This window comes from Triturus cristatus, chromosome 11 (genome assembly GCF_964204655.1).
Source record: "Triturus cristatus chromosome 11, aTriCri1.1, whole genome shotgun sequence".
NCBI classification, from domain to species: Eukaryota; Metazoa; Chordata; class Amphibia; order Caudata; family Salamandridae; genus Triturus; species Triturus cristatus.
Window position 1 is genome coordinate 413,870,582 of NC_140594.1, and position 27,285 is coordinate 413,897,866.

The 27,285-nt window shown below is 47.1% G+C and overlaps 1 protein-coding gene across 1 annotated transcript in view; it reads left to right on the forward strand.

The window, feature by feature from the left end:
• The first annotated feature begins 873 nt into the window (after window positions 1–873).
• The window catches only part of POLD2 (DNA polymerase delta 2, accessory subunit), a 62,749-nt gene continuing 36,337 nt past the window's right edge, over window positions 874–27,285 (forward strand). The window contains exons 1-3 of the mRNA XM_085636119.1: window positions 874–1,012; window positions 5,077–5,331; window positions 26,075–26,196. Coding sequence (XP_085492245.1) covers window positions 5,112–5,331; window positions 26,075–26,196 — 342 coding nt within the window. The 5' untranslated portion in view covers window positions 874–1,012; window positions 5,077–5,111. The remainder of the gene's footprint in view (window positions 1,013–5,076; window positions 5,332–26,074; window positions 26,197–27,285) is intronic.

The window sequence follows — 27,285 nt, forward strand, 5'->3', positions numbered from 1 at the left end:
TGCGCCGTCGCCACCGTCCCCTGCACCCGAAGAGTGACCGCCGGCGGCAGATCATTCACCCACCTCGCCGCCAAGACATGGAACACCCTCCCCATCCGCCTACGGCAGACCGAATACCTTCTGACCTTCAAAAGACTTTTCAAGACCTGGCTCTTCGAACAGTAGCAGCTTCCCCCCCCGCCTTAAGACCCTCACGGGTATGTAGTGCGCTTTACAAATGCTATGATTGATTGTGTTGATATCGTATTCAGGACCAATTAACAATCATTGGTTTCCATTGTATTTTATATAAACACAGGTCGTGGTGCGACATCTCAGACCCTGCCACCTTCTAACCGTGTGTTTAAAACGAGGAATAACGACTCTCTCATGTTATGCTCTGCAACAATATGCAAGTGTACAAAGGATGTTCTCAGAGGACAAGCGCAACCGACTACGAAAAGAAATCGTAAACAAGGTCAACCCACACAACGGCAATGATACTGTAATGACATCACTTGTTTTATCTAATGTAATAGTCAGCTGTAGTTACGCGCATAAATCAAAGTACGAAAAAAAGCCAATGAGTTTCTTAGTTACGTGACCCCCTTCCCAGCATTTCACGGGCCTGAGACCACTCTCCCAAGAGATTATACGCTAGCCTTACTCTTAAGAGAGAGCCGGGGCACAGAAATCCATATATGAGGCAGCTGCTGTGATACGCACGAACAGCCACAACAGGGTGAGCCCGAAAAACACAAATTGAGGAAGATACACAAATCTAGCTAAAAGTATTAGTTTTGCATAACACATGACCGCTTCGGGTGCAGCCAGGTTTTCTCGTCGCTGTCTTTGGGGCACGATTCAGTTTCAGGCTCGCAGCAAAGGCTCAAAGGGAAGGTGACCAATGAGAAGCTCCCTGGCTGCGCATGCGTAGTGGTGCCCCTGTAACAATGTGTACAACGCTTCCGGAAAAGGAGCGGGGAACACAAAATCAATAGTCCTGGACAGCGAGATTCCCAGACACTTACAGGTACATAGTATGTGGTAGGTTTAATGCCGAGGCGTTTTTAGGTCTCGCCTAGGGACGCAGCGCATGCGTTGCTCGCCTTGGCCAGATCTATTGTCGGTTTGGCTTCGGAAGGGGGACAGGAGATGTGCACGCACGCGTATGGGGGACAGCCGGACAGGAGATGTGCACGGGTATGGGTCACGACGTTTTAGCAGAACGCGCGTACATCTCCTGTGCTCAGACGCGCGCACATCTCCTGTCCCACGTCTCCGATGGCGTTTTAGCAGAACGAGCACAAGGCGTGCTTTCGCTTCACTCCTCCCCCCCCCCCCCCCTCCGTTGGGCCCCCCTGCTCGCTCTCTCCCACAGTTCATCAGGCCACTTGTGCTTTCATTATACAGCCAGTTTCATCTTGGTCAACAAACATGGCTTTTCTCGTGAGATTCACCATTGCATGGGCTCCCCGTCTCTGAGGTGGTAAACTTCGAGCCCCTTTGTGGTTGAAGGGTGTCTGAGGCTTTGCACCCTCGTATCTCAGGAGACGCCCCCTCTCCGGATGTCTTGGGACCGTGAGATCCAACGGCTTGCTTCTCCTGCAGGTCCCAAAGTGCACAAAACAGTTTACTAGCACATGCACACTTCTGCAGTTCAGTAGCCTGCACGAGGAAATGCCATCCCTATTTAACTCAGTGCTGTCAGAATGCATAGCTGTTGCCATGACAATCATGGCTGACCGCATCAATAGACACTAAAATAAGGCTACATCAATAGGCCCTCAGTATTACGTTTATTAACTAGAAAACAACGTCAGTCTGACGATTTTATATCCGTTGTTTATGTATGTGAATAATACAACCAGAAGTGGCACGTGTTTCACTTGCCTTGCATCCAAGTGCTATAACATTCTAAAATATGTTACAGCATTTTTTTTAATTGATTACGTTAGGATTATTTGATGGGGTTTGTTTCTAGCCACTTTCCTGGAAGTATACCTGTATGTTGAGTAAACCTGATATTCATGTGAAATTTTAAATGTAGAAATCCGCATTTTTCTCTGAATTCACATGCACTAGTGCGACAGAGAGAGAACTTTACCACTAGAAATTAAACTTTATAGAATGGCCCATAGGTCCCTTGTATTTCAGTACCATTTTCAAGGCTGTTACATTTATTAAGTTCAATTATATTCAGTTTCTCAAAGAAAATTCTGTTAAAATGGAATAACTAAGAAAAGCAAAAAAGGGGTTCTTGTCAAACAATAAAAAAAAAAGTTTCAATGCAACTTGCTATAGTTCAACTTGACACTGATAAGCAGAGAAGTCTCTTATTTCTAATTGGCAAATAGCATTCCATTTAGTATGAATAAAAAGAGATGTTTGAAAATGAACGTATTCATGCATTTTTTGGATGCTGCAAAGCGCTCTGAGTGCATGACACGTGTCGTTTATTTTATCTAAATGTATCCCGGGTGATTCAGTCACAGCGGTCACAAATGCGGGCCTTCCCCTCGTGATTTACATGGAGATGTGAAAATACCATAAACTCAATGATTGTGCAAGTGCACCAGTGTGAATGAGTTAACTCTAAGTGCTGTGTCAAGAAATCCAAATAGGAACTATCAAAAGACAGAGAGAAAAGAGTGAGTGAGCGAGGGCAAGAGAGAGAAGAGAGTGGCAGAGAGAAAGGAAACAGCGAATCAGTGAGAGAAGAGAAAGAGAATTGTTTAAGGGGCCGTTGGAATCAGATCACACCTATTAGCTGCACTGGTTGAGTCAAGGGGGGGGCTGGATTACAAATCAGTGTTATCAGGTGTGCAAGACCAGCAGGGCTGTATGGAAGCAATGAAAGACTACAAGTCCCAGAAGGCATTAAGTTGTTGCATGAAAGCCCAGGACGGAATGTTTGGCTAGGTTGCTGTTCTGAATGAGTATCCTTTGCCTAAGCCGGTGAGTCTTTAAAGATTAAACTTTTTCCGTTGCTGTGATTTGTTGAATGGCGACGAGGCTGTGCTGAAACTATTGTATTCGAGGATATCTAAGATGGCCCAAGGATAAACACTTTGCGTGCGCTTTAAAAACCTTTTTGAAATGTCTTGAATTTTAATTGAAAGCGCTAGATTTAGGTACTGGCGATAGTGTACAGTTTTAGTTCAATGCATTTGTGAGCTATGTTTGAGTTGGAATCTTTTTAGGCATTTAGAACTTTTCATATATCGATCACTTCACATTTTCTCTAACTGTAGTGTAGTTCTCTTCCTTGAGACCATTTTTAAAACGTACTGCATCCAATGCATCTCACGTGTTTTGTTGAGGTGTCTGTACAAGTGAGCGTCGCTTATAAAACAAGCATTTGCAATGCAATAGGTCTCGCATTTGCGAGGGTTTGAGTTCTTAGCATTGTAAGTGACAATGACTTTTATTTATGTGTTTTGAAAACCTGAAAGCGGTGCATAAACGTGCACTTTGTACTTCTAGAACTTGCTTACGAAAAGCAAAGCTGACAATAGCTGCTCCTCTTTTACTGCCAGACTTGCTTCTCGTAAGCAAGTACTATAAGGCTTATTTACAAGCCCCTTGCGCTGCCGATACGTCACTTTTTCCCATTTTAAAAGTGCAAGAGCCTTGTAAATGAGCCCCTATAAGTACAAGTTGTATGCTTACGCACCATTTGCAGGTTTTCAAAACACATAAATAAAAGGCATTGTCATTTACAATGTGAATAGCTCAAATCCTCATCTGACAGTTTATGGAACAGAGCAGTCTAGTCAACAGTGCTAGACCATTTGACCTACGGCCTCATTTGGTTTAATCGATGAGCTGCAGTTTCATTCTCCAGACAGGAAGTTTGGGACCCTGGTACTCTGCAGTCAAGCCAAGGCTGATTTTGAGATAGTTTTTCTCCATTTGCGGTAGCCCCAGCCATGGCCTGTGCAAATAAGAGCGGTGGGGCCGGGTTTGGGGGGGGGGGGGGGTGTTTGACAGATGTCCACGAGGTGAGATTAAATAAATAATTTTCCCTCGTGGTCGTCTGTCGAAATCCCCCCCCCCCCCGCACTTACCTGCACGGGCCACGGCTGGGTAGCCCATACAACCTACATACAATTGAATAGAATGCAGCATTGAGAAATGGCAGTTAAATAATAAGCATTGGCTCAGATATTACCATTCATAATTTTTGTTGTTGCTGTCTCAGTAGGAAGTCAGCATTTATAGCATTGACCTCTCGTTAGGGGATAACAAGTAGAGCGTATTCATTCATAAACTTGACATCACATTAAGCTCTAATCAAAGGGCAAAATGCTGTCATTAATCTGAGTGCAGCTTTTAGAGTGCTTGACACTAAACAATGGTAAGGCTGTGTTTTAGTGTGAGCATGTTGATAATTCTACAGTCAGTCAGTTTGCAGCAATTCTTTGTAAATGTCTGCATACATGCACATTGCTCTTTCATATCTCATGTGTATAGCTGTGTGAGCTGGTATGGGTGTATGGTCATAAAGCAGTCCTTCTTTATAATGTAATGCATTGTAACATTTCTCAGTCACCTTGCCGTGCTCCTTCTTAACCTTTGGTACATGTGTGCAGAACTCGCCATTGGTCACCGTGCATTGCTTCTTTGACTGTCCCTACATATTCAGATAGTTGAACTATGATGCTGCTGTTGCTCTTCTTGAAGTGCTTCTTTATAAGTGACAGCTCACAAACAGAACAGTGAAATACGACTGCTTTTCACTGTGCAGTGTTCTTCTAAGGAGTAAGCGGGTACAAGCAGACTGCTCAGAGGCGCTGCTGTCCATATCCATGCGGAGCTCACTGGTATGAATCTGTGCTCAAGCACCAGCATCTGAAAGATACTGCTGACCTTCGCTGTACAAGGTCCACTCGCTTGCACCAAGTTATGGGAGGTCTTGCAATTGGTGCCTTGCTCCTTTTTAAGTACTGCATGCGTATCGCTCTCTGAGAAATCACCCATGCTCTTTAATAAGTGTATCTGGTCATTTGCATAGATCTGAATGATTTCTGACAGGCACTGTACAATTCTTCTTTTTTTCCTGATGTAATTTTTTTCTTCTCTATCTTGTTCCAGTTGTCCCGTCCAGTTACCATATCCAAGCTGTTGTCATGTTCTCTGATCAGGCAGCCAGTAAAGTCCACAGCCTGCTTGCTCCGCCCACTGAGGAGTCTGCCATTTTTCACAGGGTACCAGTGAGCAGCTATGTCAACAGCTCTGACATTTTCACTCTGGGAGAACGCAGTTTTACCCGCCAGTATGCCCACATCTACGCCACCCGACTACTTCAGATGAGACCCAGAATGATAGAGCGAGCACTCAAAAAATGGGGTGAGTCATCAAGCAGAAAAGTGCCCCTTTTCTATTAAAGGGTGCAATCTGATCAGTCGCTGATACCAAACTCTTAGGTCATAAAAGAGATTTTTTCAGACCACAGGGCAAAACAATCTAGAGTTTATTAAAGTTAAGGAGGCAGATATTATATGGCCATTTAAAGGAGGGATCACCTTAGTATTTGGAGCCTTTTAGGTCTTGTCTACAAGCAGCTTTTAGCTGTCTGTTACTGAAAGACCTCTTGTAGACCATACCAAAACTACAGTGGGCTTAGAGCTTGCTCATTGTTTACAATCTGATTCTTATCACTCTTATTTGCTTGCTTCCTATTCAGTGTCTTTCCTTACTCTTCGTAAGTTTATTCCTCCTGTGGAGCATAGCTTCTTTACCATCTTTTTGATTGCATTACTTGTATCCCTCCAACATTCACACTTAGGGAAATACTTTTTTTCATTTTCTTTAAGCACTCCATGAAAGTGCATTTGTTCTGTTGCTCTCTCTCGTGTTCTGCTTCCTTCAAACACCTGTACTCTCCATGTTGCTCTCTTCTTTCCCTTGTGTGCTGCTTCTTTCGTTCAATTGCACACGCTCTGTGTTGATCTCTTCTCCCGAACATTGCTCAATCTTTGCCCCACCATAGCATTTTATTTATACGCCCTACAGCTTAGAGCTTATCTGTTGATCCACCTACCCACTCACTGTTGCTTAACCCTCTGCCCTAAATCCGCGACTCTCTTGCTCCCATATCCATTGGGGTCCTTAAAATTAAGTACTTTATTTTACATTTTTTGATGTTTGGTGGTCCCGGCAGCTGCATTTGGTACTGGGCCCTCCACTTACAAAAATGCACCACTCCACTTACAAAAATGCACTTTTGCGCAACTACATTTTTATTTTTTAATTTACCACTCCAAACACAGCATCAGCTAAATACATTTTGCTTTTTACCAATAGTGCACAGCATCAGCAATAAACATTGGCTAAAAACCAGTAGGTGTAAAAGGTGAAACCAATTTTCTTTGCTGCCCAGTGCTTTCAATGAGTATTCTTCTTACGACAAAGAGGCTGCAGGCATGGCACCGGAGGTTGCAAGAGGATCACCAACGACAGCAGAGGAAAGTAGGATGTAGGGGGTTGTAGGGGAACCATCGATTCAGCTCAACAAGGCCCAGGTGCTTCGGGTGCAGGGGTGCCTTTCGACATCGTAGTTTTCTTACCGGAGCCAGTCGCGTTCAGGCAGAGCCTTTGGATTCACACTGCAGGCGCTGTTGTGGGGATCAGGAGAGGTCAGCCAAAGCTGGACATGAGGTCAGGATGGGGAGACTTCGCTGCAAAGGTGAGCCACTTGGGCCATGGGCGTCGGGTGCAGAGTGGGCAGAAGGCGTGGATCCGCCTGGATCCAGAGTTCTTGGAGTAGGTTTCTTCAGGACAGGTCCGCTGTACACAGGAGATTGGAGTCTTTTTTTAAGGCAGCAGTCCTCCCAGGGGTTTCAGAAGTCGCTGGCTGCAAGACAGGTCACAGGTTCACAGAGGCTGGAAACAGGCCGGTAGGGCTGCGGCCAAGGCAGTCATCATCTTCAGTCTTCTCTGCAGGATTGTCTTCTTTCTTCTTAGGTCGTCGCAGATCTGAGTTCCAGGTCTGGGGAGGGGGCGCACCAAAATACTACATTTAGGTGGTGTTTTAGGGGAGTAGCAGGTATGGCCAATGGGCATCTTACCTGGGGTGACTACACCCTCTATTATGCCACCCTCCTGTGGGAGAGGGGTCATAGACCTATCCCTGATTGGAGAGGTCTCCCCAGCTTCAAGATGGCAGGGACTGAACGTTGTGCTTCACCTCGCCTTCCCCATCTTAGGGGTGGGGTTTGCAGAGGTGGAAATACCTCTTATTCTTTTAAATTTTTCCCGCCCAAAGTGGGGGTGTAAACATGGGTCTGCCGTCTGTTGCCAGCAGCAGAGGCTGGGGGTCACATCACAAAGGCGGCAGGCCTTTGAAGCTTCCTCTTCAGCACTGGTCCATCCAGGGGGAGGAGGTGTGACACCTCTGCCCAGGATGTGCATTGTTTCTGGTCCCAGAGAGCAGGGGCTCTCTACACAGGGGTCCAGAAGCATGTATAGTGGTGGCTGGCTGCCTACAGCCAGTCTGAGACCATACCATCTGGGTATGTGGTACAATAAATCCCACACTGCCATCAATGTGGATTTATTGAAAGGAGCAGTTTGGTACCAAACACTCCTATGTTCAGTGAAGCCATCATGGTTCTGTAGAAGTCGAGTTTCCAGCCCATGTACTCTCTTTGGCTTCACTGGCACTTACAATATTTGGAAATGGACCCCAATATTGTAGAGGCATATCTGCTCATGCAGATATACCCTTACCAGTGGTATAGTGCACCCTTCCTTAGGGTTGTGAGGCCTCCTAGAGTGGTGACTTATCTATTCTTCAGGCAGTGCTAGTTGGCATGGCACCCAGGCAGGGTGCCATGTCGACTTGGTCGTTTTCTCCCTCAGAGGGGAATGCAAGCTGCAAAGGCAGTGGCATGGTCCCAGTGAGGGGGGGGGGGAGGGGTCCCACGGGACCTTCTTCAGCTCCCAGACCCTAGGTGCTCAGAGTACCTTTTACTAGGGACTTGCAGAAGTGCCAATTAGGGGTTTTGTTTTTAGGGAAGGAGCACTGGCACAGGGGACCTGGTTGGCAGGGACCCTGTGCACTACATTTGAAACCACATCAAAACCAGGCAAAACGTGGGGGGATAACCATGCAAAAGAGGCACTTTCTCACACCTTCTCTGAGGTGTAGCACCACTATGTCTGCCCTCATCTTATAGTTCACAACAGTACTGTTTACCAAAGCACAACATACATTATCATACAGCAGGACACCTTACATGACGTGTAGTTCTACAGTGTTTATTTTTACCCAACGTGAACTGTACTCATAGTTTTGACCTCAGAAGGGTGAAAGGCTGAGTAGACATTCAGGTATTCGATACTTTGACTATGAGGTTAAACACAGATTCCTGCCGTGGGTACATTAGTTCAATAAGGCATCAAACCCTGCTGATAACACACTCATGGCACACCCAGCTCAGCCTGTATATGCAACTAACTGGCTATAATGATCTCCGACAATGCTTTTGCACCAGCCACCCATCACACTTTGGGAGGCTGAATGATTTGTGACCCTAGCAGATACTTAATTCCAATATGTGCCTTTTTTAGTCAGTGCTACGAGACATTTTGTCTGCCAGATACCAGGCATTATATTTGTGAAATAAGAATTTTAGGCTTGTGTGTCATTTATGGGAGACCTGAAAATTTGTGAATGCAAACATGCAAATAATCCTCCTTTAAACAATTGCCACTCTTTCCGCATCCAAACTACTTCAAATACTGTTAATACTACAGGAACATGACTGCAAAGGCAAGCTCTACAGAGAAGGACAGGTTGTTGGAGATTAGTAACAGGCTTTTTTCCTTCCATAGATATTTCTAAGTCCCTAGCACTGGATGAGAACAATCTTCTTTAAAAAAAAATATATATATATTCTATTTTGGGGGCCCTGAGAACGTCCTTCACTTTATAGTGTGCACTGCAGAATTGCTGTAGCCTCTTATTGCTTTGTGCTTCCATCCTGTAGATTGTCAACCCGGACCTTGTGCTGGGCCGGTCCATAGTAAACTCTGCTCTCTGGATAGGACCCACCTCTCCAGCCGTGCCGTTTGAGTCAATAAAGGTTAAGGTGCAGTTTCCCCAGGCACCTTTCTGCCTAAAAAACCTTCTTGCCCATGGCATCTGTCTCACCAAGCAAAATCTCTGGGATCCTCACCAGAAGCTGTGAAGAGCTTCTGTAGTTTATCTTCTTGTCACTATTTTCCAATTCCAGACATCTTTCTTAAGCGTTTTTTTGAGTGTAGACTTTAAGGTACAATTAAATTCATGTAAGCTATTTAAATCTTTCAAATTTCAAACCCATATGAACTTAATATCTTCCTTTGCTGCACCTCATTTGTTGCATAGTTGCTCCATTGTTTTTGTGGATAATAGGAAGAATGGAGGATTTGGAAATGTTTCTTTACCAGCCACAACAGTGGTCTTTTTACTTCAGAAAGGGACTCAAGACCTGGCTCTATGACTAGAGACCCCAGCGCCTGAATACCCCTAGGGGTGATCAGCCACATTTACAAATATTGATTGATTGCTACATTTGCAATGTGAGCTGGAACTGGAGTATTAGCCCACATTAAAATTGCAAGTTGTGTGTTTAGACCACAGTGTGTTTTTCTTTCAGTGCCCACAGTTCGCCAAGAAAATCCTGGTGAAATGTGCATAGGGAAAGAAGACCAAACTAGAAGAATCAGTCCCCATTCACAAATGCAAAACTCATAATTCTGCATTCTCGAATTACCTCCTTCTACAATATCTTTACTACTTGGTGCAGAATTACCAATTTGGTTCTTTCACACATCTAATAATGAGGACCTGAGGGTTCTGCACATTAGGAACTTGGGGTGTCAACAGAAGTTTGATATCTTTACACACGCCGTGAGGTTTAACGTACATGCACTCTCTAAGATCCAAATCTACGTAGGACCCACCGCGAATGAAAGCATTTTGGTTTTAAGTTTAGTGCTGTGTCTTTTCCTAAAAGAGTGTTGTGAGTTCCTTGCAACTCTAAGGCTGCCACAAGAGAATTGAAATGGCAGAAGCAGTATTGGCAGGAGCATCATTGTGAGCAAAACAGTGCTGTACATGGACACATTTAAATCGATTGGGCAAACTGTGATGCATGACAGTCCACCTCAGGAAGGAGATTGCCTTTTAGAAACCACCCTTTTTCTTAGGGAAGCTACTCAAATCGAATAAAATGTCCATACCTTCCATCTTTGAGAGTTCGAGACTTTGTCTCTTAAATAGGTGGCTGGCAATGTTTTTTCTCCTAGTAATTTAATAACACTGTGGTATGAAGTCCTTAATTTTAACAGTGTGCCAGTTTTTCCCATCTTCAGTCTGTCTTATATAGTCTAGCTTTTCATTGTAATACAAAACCATCCATACCAAGGGTCTTGCAACATAAGTTTTAATAAATATTAACAGTTGTCCAGTGTAGGAAGGTGGATATCTGACTATGGTTACCCCCAACTTTTTGCCTAGTGTCTAGCTGGTTTTTCGACTTAGTTGGCCTGAGATCCTGCCATTCAGGGTCTCAGGCTGTCTGCTCTCTCTTTAAAATGGACTCCATGTACCCTAGGTACATAACCAATTGGTAAGGATCACCTTATTGGACCCTGCACAGTGTACCCTAGGTACCCAGGGCATAGGTGTACCCTAGGCCTACCAGGGGCTGCAGCATGCATTATGCCACCCCTGGCCTGGCCTTCCATTTTGACACAACTGGCTGATCACTCAGCTGGGGCAAGGTCGTGTAATCACCCCTTGCTTAGGTGTAGTATTCCTATACCTAGCTTACATATAGAAACATGTGTACCTATCAGTCACTCCTATGGCAGGCCTTAACAATCCTGGAGGCAGAGTGCTTGGTAACATGTGAGATGGTGCTCTAGCAGGAGCTGAGCCTGTCTGCAGCTTTCGGAACCATGTCCTTATAGCTGTTCTATGATATAGCCTACCATATACTCTTAAAGTGCCTTATAATCTTAAACGGTTATGGTAACTATGGTTTGGTTTTATCGAAACATGTCGTGTAAGGTGTCTAACACTGTGGAATAATACCCCCATACCATTTCTGGACATGAGGATATTATTCCCCCCTTCTAGAGGGAGAGACATGTTAAAATCATACTTCACTGTTAGCCTCTGACCAAAGCCTCAGCATCACAAAATGGATGCTGCTGCCACGACACAAGTCTGACCTCCTGCTGCTGGGAGTGATCCCAGCCAGGGAGGCCTGGACAATAGGTTTCCTGCTTGGGGAGGTGCTAGCACCTCCCCAGACAGCCTTTAGTGTATTGGGGCAGGGTGGGCTGAAAGGAATGAGACATGCCTGGGGCACACAAGGTGTTCCTTGCATAGTCCAGTTCAAACCGGCGCTGGGGCACTCCAGCCCCAGCTCTGGCGCGAAACTGGACAAAGGGAAGTGGGTGTAACCACCCCCTCCCAGGTCCCACCCATAAGGCGTGACCTAGCAGGTATCCCAACCCCCCAGATTAGTATAAGAGTGGGAGTTGGGCCTCAAGACTTTGGATTATCCTGAACCTGCAACTTGAACAGAAACTCTGGACCTTCGACATTCGACGAAAGAAGAAGACTGAAGAATCTCCCTTGTGGCCAAGGAGTGGCTACCCTGTGCAAACAGGCACCATCAAGAGACTACCCTTTGCTTTGCTCCAGTTCTACGAGGGACCGACTGCAGAGCCCGACCAGAGCCTTGACTTCCAGACTTCTCCGACCCTGATCCACATCCACAGCCGTGCTGAGATCCGTGGAGGCGACGAGAGACGTGGGACCGGCTACCTGGGAAAAGTGGCTAGTATCTTCAAGCGCAGCTTCTGAGGCACCCTCGAAGTTGTGCACCGGGGATTGAGAAGCCCCAACCCCAAGCACCATCTGCACCGAAGACCAGCCCCCCACACTCCACGAGTCCTGCGTGGGGCCCTTCTGCATTTTCCTGCTTGCCGCGTCTGTCCGGTTGCTTGCCCGCTGGCTAGTGGACTTTGAGACGACGCACCCTGAAATCTTCAGCGCTGGTTTGGCTCCTCCAGACTGGCTCCCGCTTCTCTGCAAAGAAGAAGCACCCCAGACCTTCCTGGTCTGCACCAGAAGCAAGTCCTCCGTTCTTCGTGGGTTCCGCTTGCCAAGGCTTGGTGAGTCCTAGTCCAACTTCGACGCCGCCGACAGCAAGAGCCTTCCTGGGACAGCTCGCCTCCTGGTCCTGGTCGTCCTCGACGTTCCCTGGTCCTCGTGGCTGCAGCGACAAGCTTCACCTTCACCTGCAATCTTCACGACATCGCCTGGTTTCTTCCTGGTTCCACGTGGTCACTGGCTAGTGACCTTGACTCTGTCCCTTCTGCTTGCAGGTCTCCTCTCTTCTTGATCCCAGCCTTGGGATCCACCGGACACTCTTCACTGACTGCCTGTCAGCATCTTTCTTCAGGCATTGTTCTGCTTGGGTTTTCGGATCAGATAGAACCCGCTCATCAGAGCCTTACTAACCCAGCCAGAACGTTACCCCCTCCCTAGAACCTATTTACAATCCTACAACCACATATATCTATCACCTAAGGACAGGGGATTCCTACTATGCATACCAAGATCTCACAATCGGCGGCCTCGCGATCCCATACGGATCCAGACCTTTCTGCCCATACGACAGAATCACAAGTGGCGGCCTCGCGGTCCCATACGAACCCAGACCTCTCTGCCCATACGACAGTATCAGCACAATCGGCGGCCTCGCGATCCCCTACGAATCCAGACCTCTCTGCCCATACGACAGTATCACAAGTGGCGGCCTCGCGGTCCCATACGAACCCAGACCTCTCTGCCCATACGACAGTATCAGCACAATCGGCGGCCTCGCGATCCCCTACGAATCCAGACCTCTCTGCCCATACGACAGTATCACAAGTGGCGGCCTCGCGGTCCCATACGAACCCAGACCTCTCTGCCCATACGACAGTATCAGCACAATCGGCGGCCTCGCGATCCCCTACGAATCCAGACCTCTCTGCCCATACGACAGTATCACAAGTGGCGGCCTCGCGGTCCCATACGAACCCAGACCTCTCTGCCCATACGACAGTATCACAAGTGGCGGCCTCGCGGTCCCATACGAACCCAGACCTCTCTGCCCATACGACAGTATCACAAGTGGCGGCCTCGCGGTCCCATACGAACCCAGACCTCTCTACCCAGGCGGCAGTCTCACAAGTGGCGGCCTCGCGGTCCCATACGAACCCAGACCTCTCTGCCCATACGACAGTATCAGCACAATCGGCGGCCTCGCGATCCCCTACGAATCCAGACCTCTCTGCCCATACGACAGTATCACAAGTGGCGGCCTCGCGGTCCCATACGAACCCAGACCTCTCTGCCCATACGACAGTATCAGCACAATCGGCGGCCTCGCGATCCCCTACGAATCCAGACCTCTCTGCCCATACGACAGTATCACAAGTGGCGGCCTCGCGGTCCCATACGAACCCAGACCTCTCTGCCCATACGACAGTATCACAAGTGGCGGCCTCGCGGTCCCATACGAACCCAGACCTCTCTGCCCATACGACAGTATCAGCACAATCGGCGGCCTCGCGATCCCCTACGAATCCAGACCTCTCTGCCCTTACGACAGTATCACAAGTGGCGGCCTCGCGGTCCCATACGAACCCAGACCTCTCTGCCCATACGACAGTATCAGCACAATCGGCGGCCTCGCGATCCCCTACGAATCCAGACCTCTCTGCCCATACGACAGTATCACAAGTGGCGGCCTCGCGGTCCCATACGAACCCAGACCTCTCTGCCCATACGACAGTATCAGCACAATCGGCGGCCTCGCGATCCCCTACGAATCCAGACCTCTCTACCTAGACGGCAGTCTCATACGACAGTTCATCCTATGATCACCATAACATACAAAAAGGGAATCAGTCTCACTATTCATCAGATCACACAAGGATTGCCAGTTCGGGCATAGCCTGTTCTCAGGTTCGAGGGGCTCCTCTTTCCTCTATTCAGTTACCACTTACCTGATCAGGGTTAACATCTGTTCATGTAGCCACAGCTGACTAGAAGAATAGGCTACCCTCTTATACAAGAACACGCATCACATGTCGGTTCACTACAAACTGGATACTTTATTACTCATTACATACACAATCACATAACATTACGATATAACACATAACCTGCAAAGAAAAGTGAAAGATTAAGTTGTACACTCTAATAAGAAAGGGTCGACATCACCTTAGTAGTATGTAGCCTGCACTCAGTGGTCATCTAGGTTCCCTTCTCGTCTGTGCCTCGGCTCGCCTGGAATCACCCTTCTCCGAGTCACTGGGACCTCTTCCTTATCGGCTACTCTCTCCTCTCTGGCTATTCTGTTAGGAAAGCATCTGTCTCTCGGTTCTTCTCCGCCTTCAAGATGGCGTCTGTCTTCCCTGGAATAAGTAGTAGCTTTACTGCTAACGGCTAGATGCCGCCTACAGACTGAACATGTAACTGCCTCAGACTTTCACTAATATAGAGGTGCATTTCCTCATGGAAAATTCCGGCCCATAACCTGCCGCCCACCAAATTCTTGTACCTCCCCGTACCAAGGACACGTTCCCAGCCGGCCGGCCTGATGTAGTGTCTTCGGCATGAAGAAAAATACAATCCTTCGATAAGGGCCGGCCTGAACCGGTTCTCTCCAAGCGAATAACACCTCATAACTAAAACATTACTCTTGGCCTAGAAGCATCCCAAGCTGTCGAAGCAGAAAGAAAGATGGAGTCTCTCCCGTTTGAGGCCTACCAGGCCTGAATTCAGCACAGCTCCATGAAATACCCTCACTACAGGACAGGTTATCCCTAATACTAACGAATCTATCCCCTAGGCTATGTGTGCAAGCCCTGATCTATGGGGAAGAGCACAGAATCATGTCGAAGTGCCTAGTAAATAGGCTCCATTCACTACTCTAACCCTTAGGCTTGAATGGTAAGAGACTGAAGTCACATTCAATCACTTGTTAACACAAGAAGGCCAGGAAAATCGAGCAGAACATTTCACCCTTGACTTCAGTCTATTATACATTCATTAAACAGAACTAACATCTGTGGAAGAATAATATGAAACAAAACTAACTGATCTATGTCTAGTACCAGGTGTGCAGAATTGAAGTAGTGAAGGAATACACTGAATAAAGCAACAGATGGAAATCAAAATGGCGATAGTAATCAGAATACCTCCTAATATTTGACGTAACAAATGCAAATCAGGTAACCAATTAAAGAGCCAGTCAAACCAGCCCTGATCAATGTGTTTTCTAACTTCTTCTGTCAAGTCATGTAGCTTATTAATGTGAGCTTGAATGGATTGTGTATGATCAGACAAGTTAAAACAACAAAGACCCTCAAAATCAGAACAATCGTGTCCATGTTTAAGCAAAAGATAATCAATGGCCGCTCGATTTTGCAAGATAGCCCTTCGTTCACCCTGGGCGTCTAATAGCATGTCCGACAGGACTGTAGAAGTATTATTAATGGATTTCACCATCCAGCAGGCCATTTTCTCAATAGATTTGGCATTATAAACTGCCAAAGCAGGAACACCAATAATTGAAATAGCCAGGCTAAGGTATTCGGACTTAGAATATAAATGCAAAGATGAGTCACAATCCTCCTGTAACCTCACTGTATCTCGAATCACACGAGAGTTGGCATTCGGATGTGAGGAAAATATCAATAAACTCAACCTAGTAATGGCACAAGGGCCTCCAGAAATATTTGCGGGGACATATGGCCAGGAAGTATTACCACATGAGAAAAGCCATCCGGCAGGTAGTAACATCGTGCGATAATGGCTGGGGGCAACTACCATACTCTTGCAAGTCATGTTATTCTGAACAGGAGTACATATTTTCGGCGTCCTTTGAAGGCACAAAGTTCGTTCATGAGCGGTGAATGAGGTGGCCCCTTTCAATTTTAAACGCATACATTCCGAAATTGCACTAGGATTACACGTAAGGAAAAAACACAAATCACCTTGTGTGATATTATAGGTAACTATTTGGGACTGGATGGGGGGTATCGGGTCTGACAGTTCAGTACACAAGGGGCAATACTCGTGGGTAGCGAAATCGCCCAGAAGAACATTGGGGCGAGCAGTTGATATATTGAAAATATGAGTCAGAGTTTCCAACGAAGCAGGGACAGCAACCAAACAAGTTGCCAAAATGTCATTCACTGATCTCATCGGTGTCAAGCAGAAATGAGGGGCGTTAGTCACCCGTTTCGCTAGTGAAATCCAAAAGTTCGACGACGAATCCCACGCAGCGAAGGAACGCGACACTCGGGTTCTCAACTCATCCCGGGTTGATGGGATCCCTCCTCTCTCGTCGTACCAGCCCAAAAACAGTCCAACGCCGACACATCCTGCAGCAACAGTCCAAAGAATGATCTGAAAGAGAATCAAATACAGGCATTATTCATTCTCGTAAGTAACATTTGTCAGCCGGGACTGCTTCCCAGCTATCTTTCCCTGGTCTCATAACTAAAATGGTATTATCTTGACCGGTTGCAATCACTTCTGCTTGTTCAGGGGGATTCTTAGGCGACTGCACCCAAACTCTGGCCCCAGGATTATCTGTGGAGCCTAAACCTTTCTGGCCTCGTACCGTTAGCAACGTTGGGGCAGTGCCTTTTGTGATCTCACCGCTGAACACAGGCATTATTAGCAATTGAGCCACTCGGTCAGTTTTATGTATCAGTAAGTCAACCTCACTGCTATTCAGCAGGAGCACCTTAATCTCTCCCTGATAATCACTATCAATGATTCCTCCAAGCACCTGAATGCCTTTTACAGCCAGCCCCGATCTAGGGGCAATTAATCCGAAATTTCCAGGTGGTATCTGAACACCAACACCTGTCTCAATGATGACTCGATCTTTACTTTTTATAATGGTGTCATCCATGGCATGCAAGTCTAAACCTGCCGACCCTGGGGTCGCTCTGCATGGAGCCAAAGCTCCGGGAGTAATCTCCCAGTACATCACAGTCTCTCTGATCTCATTGGGTTTAGCAACAACATTCGGAGGAAACAAACGCATAAGTGGGGATTCAGCATTTAGAAAAGGACGGTTATTCAAAATCCATAGCGCTTGAGGCAAAAAATCTCGCCAATTCTTATACTTGTCATCTGTTAATTTGCGCAGTTGGTCTTTTAGCAGGCCATTCAACCTCTCCACAAGACCCGAGGCCTGTGGATAATATGGTATATGAAACACCCATTCAATATTGTTTTCCACACAGAATTCCTGTACCAATCTTCCACGAAAATGAGATGCATTATCGGATTGAATTTGGAATGGCACACCATAATACATCATAATCAATTCCAATGTTTTAATAGTATTCAATTGGGTAGCTTACTTACAGGGAAGGGCCACCAACAGGCCACTGTATGTATCAACAATGGTGCAAACATATTGACAATTCCTACTCATAGGAAGTGGACCAATGTAATCAATCTGCCAAATTTGAGCGGGCAATTTCCCGCGATGTAAATGACCTTTAACAATTTGGGGCACTTTGCGCTGCCTGATATGCTGACAAATGGGACAATGTAGAATAACATTTTTAATTAAATCTAGGGGAATATAAATTCCTCGATCAGCAGCCCACCTGCTAGTGGCTTTCTCTCCAAAGTGTCCTGCTTTCTGGTCGGCCCATTTCGCCAATCCCGCAATATCAGAATCTTGCGTGTCCACCACTGCCTCAGCAATTTTAGATTTCTCATCTGCAATGTTATGAAAGAATTTGTCAAGAGAGTCTATCGGGGTATGAGCATCCACATGGAAGATTGTAACAGTACTCTGTGGGAGCATTTCCCAAATCTCCTGCCATAATTCTTTTCCCCACAATTCCTTGGAATGGATTTTCCAACTATGGGAATGCCAAGTCGGTAACCAAACTGCCAGTCCATTGGCAGTAGACCAAGAATCGGTAAAAATATGACATGTGCCAGGTAACTCTTGTTTCAGAACTTGATAAACAGCATAGAGTTCAGCAAATTGACTGCTCTTACCCTCACCAGTTGTACTCAGCAATTTTTGTGTGATCGGATTATAGGACACTGCCTTCCAATGCCGTTTCGTCCCTATGAACCTTGCTGAACCATCCGTAAACCAGACATGGTTTCTGTCCTCTGCGGACAAATCATCAAAAGGTTTACCCCACTTAACAGGAGATTCCTGTACTAAAGGTACGGAACATTCACTCTCAGTTTCAGTTGATGGCGCCCGTGCCACCTGCTCATGCAAAGATGCAACTCCTTTTTGTCCCACACGTGCCCTGTCTTGTATATACCATTTCCATTTAATCACACTCGCCTCTTGAGCGTGTCCAATTCGGTGAGTTTTCGGCGAACTCATAACCCACTGCATGATAGGAATTTCAGGTCGCAAAACTATATCATGTCCCAAAGTCAACTGCTCGGTATCCACCAGAGCCCAATAACATGCAAGTAGCTGTTTCTCAAAAGGTGTATAACGCTCACCAGCATCAGGTAACTTTTTGGTCCAGAAACCTAACGGTACTCTACTCTTGCCTTGTTTCTGCCACAAACTCCAATTCGCATAAAGGCCTTGTACAGACACATTCAAATCCACATCACCATCACATACAGGCCATAAATCCAGAGCATGCTGAATTGGTTCTTTAGCCAGACTGAACGCATCTTGCTGTGGTTTACCCCATTCAAATGCATTCTTTTTACGAGTGACCTGGTACAAAGGGGCCAATATTTGACTCAAATGAGGAATATGCTGGCGCCAAAATCCAAACAAACCAATGAAGCTTTGGGCTTCTTTCCTATTTCTCGGAACTGCAAAATCAAGAATTTTCTGTTTAACCTGAGGGATCACTTCTCGGTGCCCTTCATGCCAATTAATACCCAAAAATTTCACAGCCTGGGACGGACCTTGTAATTTATCCGGGTTGATTTCCCAACCTTTCTCACGCAAGCACTCAATGACTCTATCCAATTGGGTCTGAACTTCCTCTTGTGATTCACCTTGGATCAAAATATCATCAATATAGTGACATATCTGAATTTGTGGATGAACTGGTACCTCAGCCAGATGCTCTGCCACCAGCCGGTGACATATCGTAGGACTATGCACATAGCCCTGAGGAAGACTTCTAAACGTCATCTGACGCCCGTTCCACGTAAAACTGAATTGTTCCTGACACTCAGGGGCAATCGGAATCGAAAAGAAAGCATTAGCAATATCAATGGACGCATACCATGTACCTGGATGTTTCTGGATTCTTTCAATTAGGGTAATAACATCCGGTACTGCAACAGTCAAAGAGGGTGTGTGTCTATTCAATTCTCGATAATCAACAGTCATGCGCCAAGAATTATCACTCTTACGTATAGGCCAAACAGGATTATTCCAAGCAGAAGTAACTGGGGTTATAACTCCTGCATCCACCAACTCCTGAATAGTGGTACTAATCTCTTCATGACCACCTGGAATACGATACTGCTTCTGACGAACCACTTTTGTCGCCTTGGGAACTTTTATGGGGGGCATTCTTAAACGACCAACCCGTACAGGCCTGGACGATATATAATGTTTAGTTCCAAATTGGTAACATCCATCATCTAAGTGCAAAGTCATTCCTTTCAAAATATCAATTCCAATTATGAATTCTAAGAGTGGCACCACTAATACAGAGTATTCTTTTCTAGGAATTCTACCTATTCTCATTTCAAGTAAGGTTTGAACTGCGGGAGTTTCCTTTCCACCTAATCCGGTAATTGTAAAAGGCTGACCTTTAAACTTCTTTGATTTTCCATGAATAAGAGTGGCCTCCGCTCCTGTATCTACCAATGCTCGGGCCCTTTGGATATTACGATGTCTCCAATAAATATCAATATCTACATAGGGTCTATTATCTCTGTGAGCCCATCTGTGTACTGGAGCTTGACCTATTTCCTAGTCCTTTTTATTGTGTTCTGTGTACCAGGATAAATCAGAATAAAGACTCTCACGGTTCCTAGGTATCGATACCTCCTGTTCATATCCATCTCCATTACGAAATGGATTACTGTTCCCTGCATTGTACTGCGGGTTTCGATCGGCCAATATGTGGCGATCCTCTCTCCTTCTCAACTCAGGGGATTGATCCCTATCATCTCTACGTCTGCTGTTAACATAATCATCTCTCCCCCTCTCTCTTTCCCCCTCTCTCTCCCTGTCTCTGTCACGACGGGGGGACAAATCACGCGCATAACGTCGATCATCACGACGATCAGAGCGCCCACGGCGGTCGTCATCACCGCTACCGTCAGAAAAACCACGATCACACTCAGTTGTCCGAACACGCCGGGCACCCTCCTTTCGATCCAAGCCACGTTTGCGAAACATTTCCCACAAACGAGAAGTAGTCTCACCATCAATGTCCTCCTTTCGCACACCATCGGCCATAAGACCAAAAAACATATCACGTCTAGTAAGTTTATTGTCACCAGGAGTACGAGTGTCAGGCCGGGATTGCCGTTCAGGTGTAAACCACTCACCCAACTCACCGAGTTGGCGTACTGATTCCAGCACCACAGATAACATGTTACCAGTCTGATTAATCAATAAAGTCATCATGACCTGCTTATAAGCAACAGGGGAAGAACGAATAATACGATTCCGCACAGAAGATGTCAAGAAACCATCAAGCAACCGGTCAGCAGTATTCAGAAAAATTGCCGTTTTCATCACCTCCTCTTTGAGACGTTGCGCAGCATCGCGCAAAGTATACCACGGTTTGTCATTCAGAGTCCAGTCAGACTCAGTAGGATATTTTTGATTACAACCCTCAGTCGCCAATTGAAGCAAAGAAATTTGACCACCACCATTAAAGTTACGAAAATGATCCTGTACAGTAGAATCCGAACTCAAGGAACAAAACTTCAAACAATCGCCAGCATCCAACATAATGCCAGCAGCGCCCAGTTCATAAAGGCGCACCATCCATGTGAGCAAGGGCTCACCAACTCGCTGCCGAAATCGCTGCAAAATATCACTAATTTCTTGTTGAGTAAAATCCTCCAAAGAGTCTAAAGCAATACCATTCGGAGCACCGGGAGCCTGCTGCACCTTCCGTCGAAAAACTGGATGCGCCGAGACCGCGGGATGAGCATCACAAGGAGCTCGACCAGTACACGTAGAGGAACAATCAGTGGAAGAAGCATCGACCCCTCTCGAAGGACGAGCGCAATCACGGGGTGCACCATCAGAGGCGCAAGAAGCAGATTTACAAGCACGGCCGGAGCGAGAGGACTCGCGCTTGGCAGACTCCTCACCCGAGGAAGGAGAATCACTCGAGTTCCAGATATTACCATCCCATTCATCAGGATTCCAATCCAGTCCGGCTTTCGCCACGACCAGACGCACCTTCCGCGTCGAAACCCGACCACGCCGATTCTTGTATTTATAACGAGCAATTCGCACAGCCGCCCTCTCGGCAATAGTTTGGTACGTCTCAAGTTTGTCAGCAAGCAACTTATTTTGACACCGCAACAAAGTATGAGCATTCTGAATCTCAACAAAGTTCGCTTCCACATCCTTATGCACATTCTGTAACTTCAACAACCTCTCATGCAGGATCCTGTACGCAGACAGAACAATCCAACCTCTGCGCCCCAAAACGGGAAGCTCATCACCCTTAGATACCGGCGCCTTCTGTAAACAAGTAATCACATTAGCCGGCTCCGCCAGCTCCAAAAAAGAATTCCAATTCTCACTCAAACCAGTAGAATCAGCCCACTCACGGGCTAAGGCTTCATAAGGCGTTGAATCCCAGCCGGGAATATCAACGGGCAACTTAAAAGTAGATTTCGACTTTCTAGAAAACATCTTTGAAAAGAAAGAAAAAGAGAAAAAGAAAAAGAAGAAAGAGAAAAGAAAACTACACGCAGGTATATACAAATAATATAGAAACAAAACCACGCACGCGCCGAAGACAAACACGATACAACCACAACGCACACAGGTTTCGTAAACGGTTTGTGACGCCAAATGTTCTGCTTGGGTTTTCGGATCAGATAGAACCCGCTCATCAGAGCCTTACTAACCCAGCCAGAACGTTACCCCCTCCCTAGAACCTATTTACAATCCTACAACCACATATATCTATCACCTAAGGACAGGGGATTCCTACTATGCATACCAAGATCTCACAATCGGCGGCCTCGCGATCCCATACGGATCCAGATCTTTCTGCCCATACGACAGTATCACAAGTGGCGGCCTCGCGGTCCCATACGAACCCAGACCTCTCTGCCCATACGACAGTATCAGCACAATCGGCGGCCTCGCGATCCCCTACGAATCCAGACCTCTCTGCCCATACGACAGTATCACAAGTGGCGGCCTCGCGGTCCCATACGAACCCAGACCTCTCTGCCCATACGACAGTATCGGCACAATCGGCGGCCTCGCGATCCCCTACGAATCCAGACCTCTCTGCCCATACGACAGTATCACAAGTGGCGGCCTCGCGGTCCCATACGAACCCAGACCTCTCTGCCCATACGACAGTATCAGCACAATCGGCGGCCTCGCGATCCCCTACGAATCCAGACCTCTCTGCCCATACGACAGTATCACAAGTGGCGGCCTCGCGGTCCCATACGAACCCAGACCTCTCTGCCCATACGACAGTATCAGAAGTGGCGGCCTCGCGGTCCCATACGAACCCAGACCTCTCTGCCCATACGACAGTATCAGCACAATCGGCGGCCTCGCGATCCCCTACGAATCCAGACCTCTCTGCCCATACAACAGTATCACAAGTGGCGGCCTCGCGGTCCCATACGAACCCAGACCTCTCTGCCCATACGACAGTATCAGAAGTGGCGGCCTCGCGGTCCCATACGAACCCAGACCTCTCTGCCCATACGACAGTATCACAAGTGGCGGCCTCGCGGTCCCATACGAACCCAGACCTCTCTACCCAGGCGGCAGTCTCACAAGTGGCGGCCTCGCGGTCCCATACGAACCCAGACCTCTCTGCCCATACGACAGTATCAGCACAATCGGCGGCCTCGCGATCCCCTACGAATCCAGACCTCTCTGCCCATACGACAGTATCACAAGTGGCGGCCTCGCGGTCCCATACGAACCCAGACCTCTCTGCCCATACGACAGTATCAGCACAATCGGCGGCCTCGCGATCCCCTACGAATCCAGACCTCTCTGCCCATACAACAGTATCACAAGTGGCGGCCTCGCGGTCCCATACGAACCCAGACCTCTCTGCCCATACGACAGTATCAGCACAATCGGCGGCCTCGCGATCCCCTACGAATCCAGACCTCTCTGCCCATACGACAGTATCACAAGTGGCGGCCTCGCGGTCCCATACGAACCCAGACCTCTCTGCCCATACGACAGTATCAGCACAATCGGCGGCCTCGCGATCCCCTACGAATCCAGACCTCTCTGCCCATACGACAGTATCACAAGTGGCGGCCTCGCGGTCCCATACGAACCCAGACCTCTCTGCCCATACGACAGTATCACAAGTGGCGGCCTCGCGGTCCCATACGAACCCAGACCTCTCTGCCCATACGACAGTATCACAAGTGGCGGCCTCGCGGTCCCATACGAACCCAGACCTCTCTACCCAGGCGGCAGTCTCACAAGTGGCGGCCTCGCGGTCCCATACGAACCCAGACCTCTCTGCCCATACGACAGTATCAGCACAATCGGCGGCCTCGCGATCCCCTACGAATCCAGACCTCTCTGCCCATACGACAGTATCACAAGTGGCGGCCTCGCGGTCCCATACGAACCCAGACCTCTCTGCCCATACGACAGTATCAGCACAATCGGCGGCCTCGCGATCCCCTACGAATCCAGACCTCTCTGCCCATACGACAGTATCACAAGTGGCGGCCTCGCGGTCCCATACGAACCCAGACCTCTCTGCCCATACGACAGTATCAGCACAATCGGCGGCCTCACGATCCCCTACGAATCCAGACCTCTCTACCTAGACGGCAGTCTCATACGACAGTTCATCCTATGATCACCATAACATACAAAAAGGGAATCAGTCTCACTATTCATCAGATCACACAAGGATTGCCAGTTCGGGCATAGCCTGTTCTCAGGTTCGAGGGGCTCCTCTTTCCTCTATTCAGTTACCACTTACCTGATCAGGGTTAACATCTGTTCATGTAGCCACAGCTGACTAGAAGAATAGGCTACCCTCTTATACAAGAACACGCATCACATGTCGGTTCACTACAAACTGGATACTTTATTACTCATTACATACACAATCACATAACATTACGATATAACACATAACCTGCAAAGAAAAGTGAAAGATTAAGTTGTACACTTTAATAAGAAAGGGTCGACATCACCTTAGTAGTATGTAGCCTGCACTCAGTGGTCATCTAGGTTCCCTTCTCGTCTGTGCCTCGGCTCGCCTGGAATCACCCTTCTCCGAGTCACTGGGACCTCTTCCTTATCGGCTACTCTCTCCTCTCTGGCTATTCTGTTAGGAAAGCATCTGTCTCTCGGTTCTTCTCCGCCTTCAAGATGGCGTCTGTCTTCCCTGGAATAAGTAGTAGCTTTACTGCTAACGGCTAGATGCCGCCTACAGACTGAACATGTAACTGCCTCAGACTTTCACTAATATAGAGGTGCATTTCCCCATGGAAAATTCCGGCCCGTAACCTGCCGCCCACCAAATTCTTGTACCTCCCCGTACCAAGGACACGTTCCCAGCCGGCCGGCCTGATGTAGTGTCTTCGGCATGAAGAAAAATACAATCCTTCGATAAGGGCCGGCCTGAACCGGTTCTCTCCAAGCGAATAACACCTCATAACTAAAACATTACTCTTGGCCTAGAAGCATCCCAAGCTGTCGAAGCAGAAAGAAAGATGGAGTCTCTCCCGTTTGAGGCCTACCAGGCCTGAATTCAGCACAGCTCCATGAAATACCCTCACTACAGGACAGGTTATCCCTAATACTAACGAATCTATCCCCTAGGCTATGTGTGCAAGCCCTGATCTATGGGGAAGAGCACAGAATCATGTCGAAGTGCCTAGTAAATAGGCTCCATTCACTACTCTAACCCTTAGGCTTGAATGGTAAGAGACTGAAGTCACATTCAATCACTTGTTAACACAAGAAGGCCAGGAAAATCGAGCAGAACAGGCATCCATAGGAGTCGACGACGAAACCCGACGCAACTTCACCCCTATGCACCCGCAGCCTGTGGGCTAGGTAACTTGGGTACTCCGGTGCTCATCAGGATAGTGACTATCCTAGTGTCTAGTTTTCCAGTCTCGACTTCCTAGCTACTCCGGAAGTGTCCTAAATCTATCTATTTCTAAACTGTACTATTGCTAGTGACTTTTACGCATTACGCGTGAGTGTTTCCACTCTGCACCTGAATCCCGTGAGCCTCCCACTTCCTAACCTTTGGTAGTATAGTGTAGCCCCAGCGATTCCCTAGGCCTATCCTATTTCCGTGACAGTGGTCCTTATACCACTTACTTAGTATATGGTTTGCGTGGCCCCTAGGGCCTAACTGTATTACTTACCTGTGTGACTTAATGTATGCATAAATAAGACTGTGTTGTACTTACCTCTAATCTCATAAAGAGTGCTGAGGGTTTGTCTAGAATAAATACACTTTATTTTATATATATATCTGGTGTGGTGTCCTTTCATTTGGTATTCAAGGGATTATATATGGTATCACAGCTGGCTTCACATGCCATTCAGAGTTTAGCCTAAGACTGCTCTTGTCCATGCTACCACTAGGATAGCTGGTCTATAAGGTTGACTTTACAACCAATCACCATAAGGGTATTTGGACTGATATAAGGTGTACACTAGAACTAGTGACATCATACATCAGGCCAACTTCTCACATCCAGCAAGCCAATCTATGTTAATAACTAGCATCCAGCAAGATTGCATTGGAGGCCTATTAAGGTTTTGGTAATTTTTTTGTTATGTTAAATTATGTATTTGATTTTCTCCTTCTATTCCAGGGAGCGATATTGTGGTGAGGAAGTTGTGTGAGCTGCAGGGATCCGAGAAGTGTTGTATTGTGGGTACTTTGTTCAAATCCATGGAGCTGCAGCCTTCTATCCTGAGGGAGATCAGTGAGGAGGTAAGTCCAGCATCCCTCAGGGAACAGCAAAGGCAACTTTTCATAGCCACGTCACTCATCACCACATTCACAATCGCACATAAGTGTAGTGAGCTTGCCAAAGCCACACAGACCTCCTGCTCTTCCACAGTAGAGCAGCAGGTCGCCTGCTTGGCATAGCCGGAGCCCTACCAGCCCCTCTATTGTCCTTTATTTTTAGCAGTTTGAAGGAGATACTGAATACATCAGACCCTCTACATTTGGGCTATGCAGGTATTCTACCAAAGATGCCACACTCCCAATCTACACTCAGACAGAATGGGAGGCAGCCTGGTCTAGCCTCTGCCATTATCAACCTTGCCAAAGCATACTGGCCACCAAGAAGCCTTTGCCAGGTCTTCTGAGCCTACTTTGGTCCTTTAATAATAGCCTGGCAAGACCACACCACCAGTAATCTCTTCATAAACACCCAGACATCACTGGGCAGCATGGCTAGGCCAAGGTACAGGCGGTCTGTTTCTAAACAACCAGGCAGTGCCAGTGACATATCATATGCACTGCGAATGCCTTTCTGCATTTTAAGAGACAATAGCATCAACCTGTCCATGTCAGTCACCTCTCAGCCCTGTCGGGTTCTTATCTGGCTAGCATTTACCACGGCCTGGCTGACTCAGGGCATCAATCAGCCATTTTGACTGAAACATAGACCCCAGGGCATACAACAAAAACGTGAAAAACAGCAACAGTTTTTGAAAAAGTCCACTTTTCAGGAGGACCGTGTCAGATTCTATGGTCTCTTTGATTTTTCTGAGTCACCACGTGAAAGACTGAGTAGAGCCTCAAGGTTTTTGACCCTTTATGTCATGCGAACAGACAGCATTTAAAGGGATTTTTCAAACACTGCAGAGTGATATCAGGGGATGTTGTTTAGCAGTAATGAGTGAGCTTATCTAATGATGTGAGAGCATGTTTTAAAGTGTTGAGTTGCAATGAGATGTACATGCTCATCTACATGCTTCTAAAAGGTTCACCGATAACATTTTAACACTTAAAAAATATATTTATAGGGGGCGTGGCCAAGATGGCGGAGCGGTAGGACGCGGCTTCTCC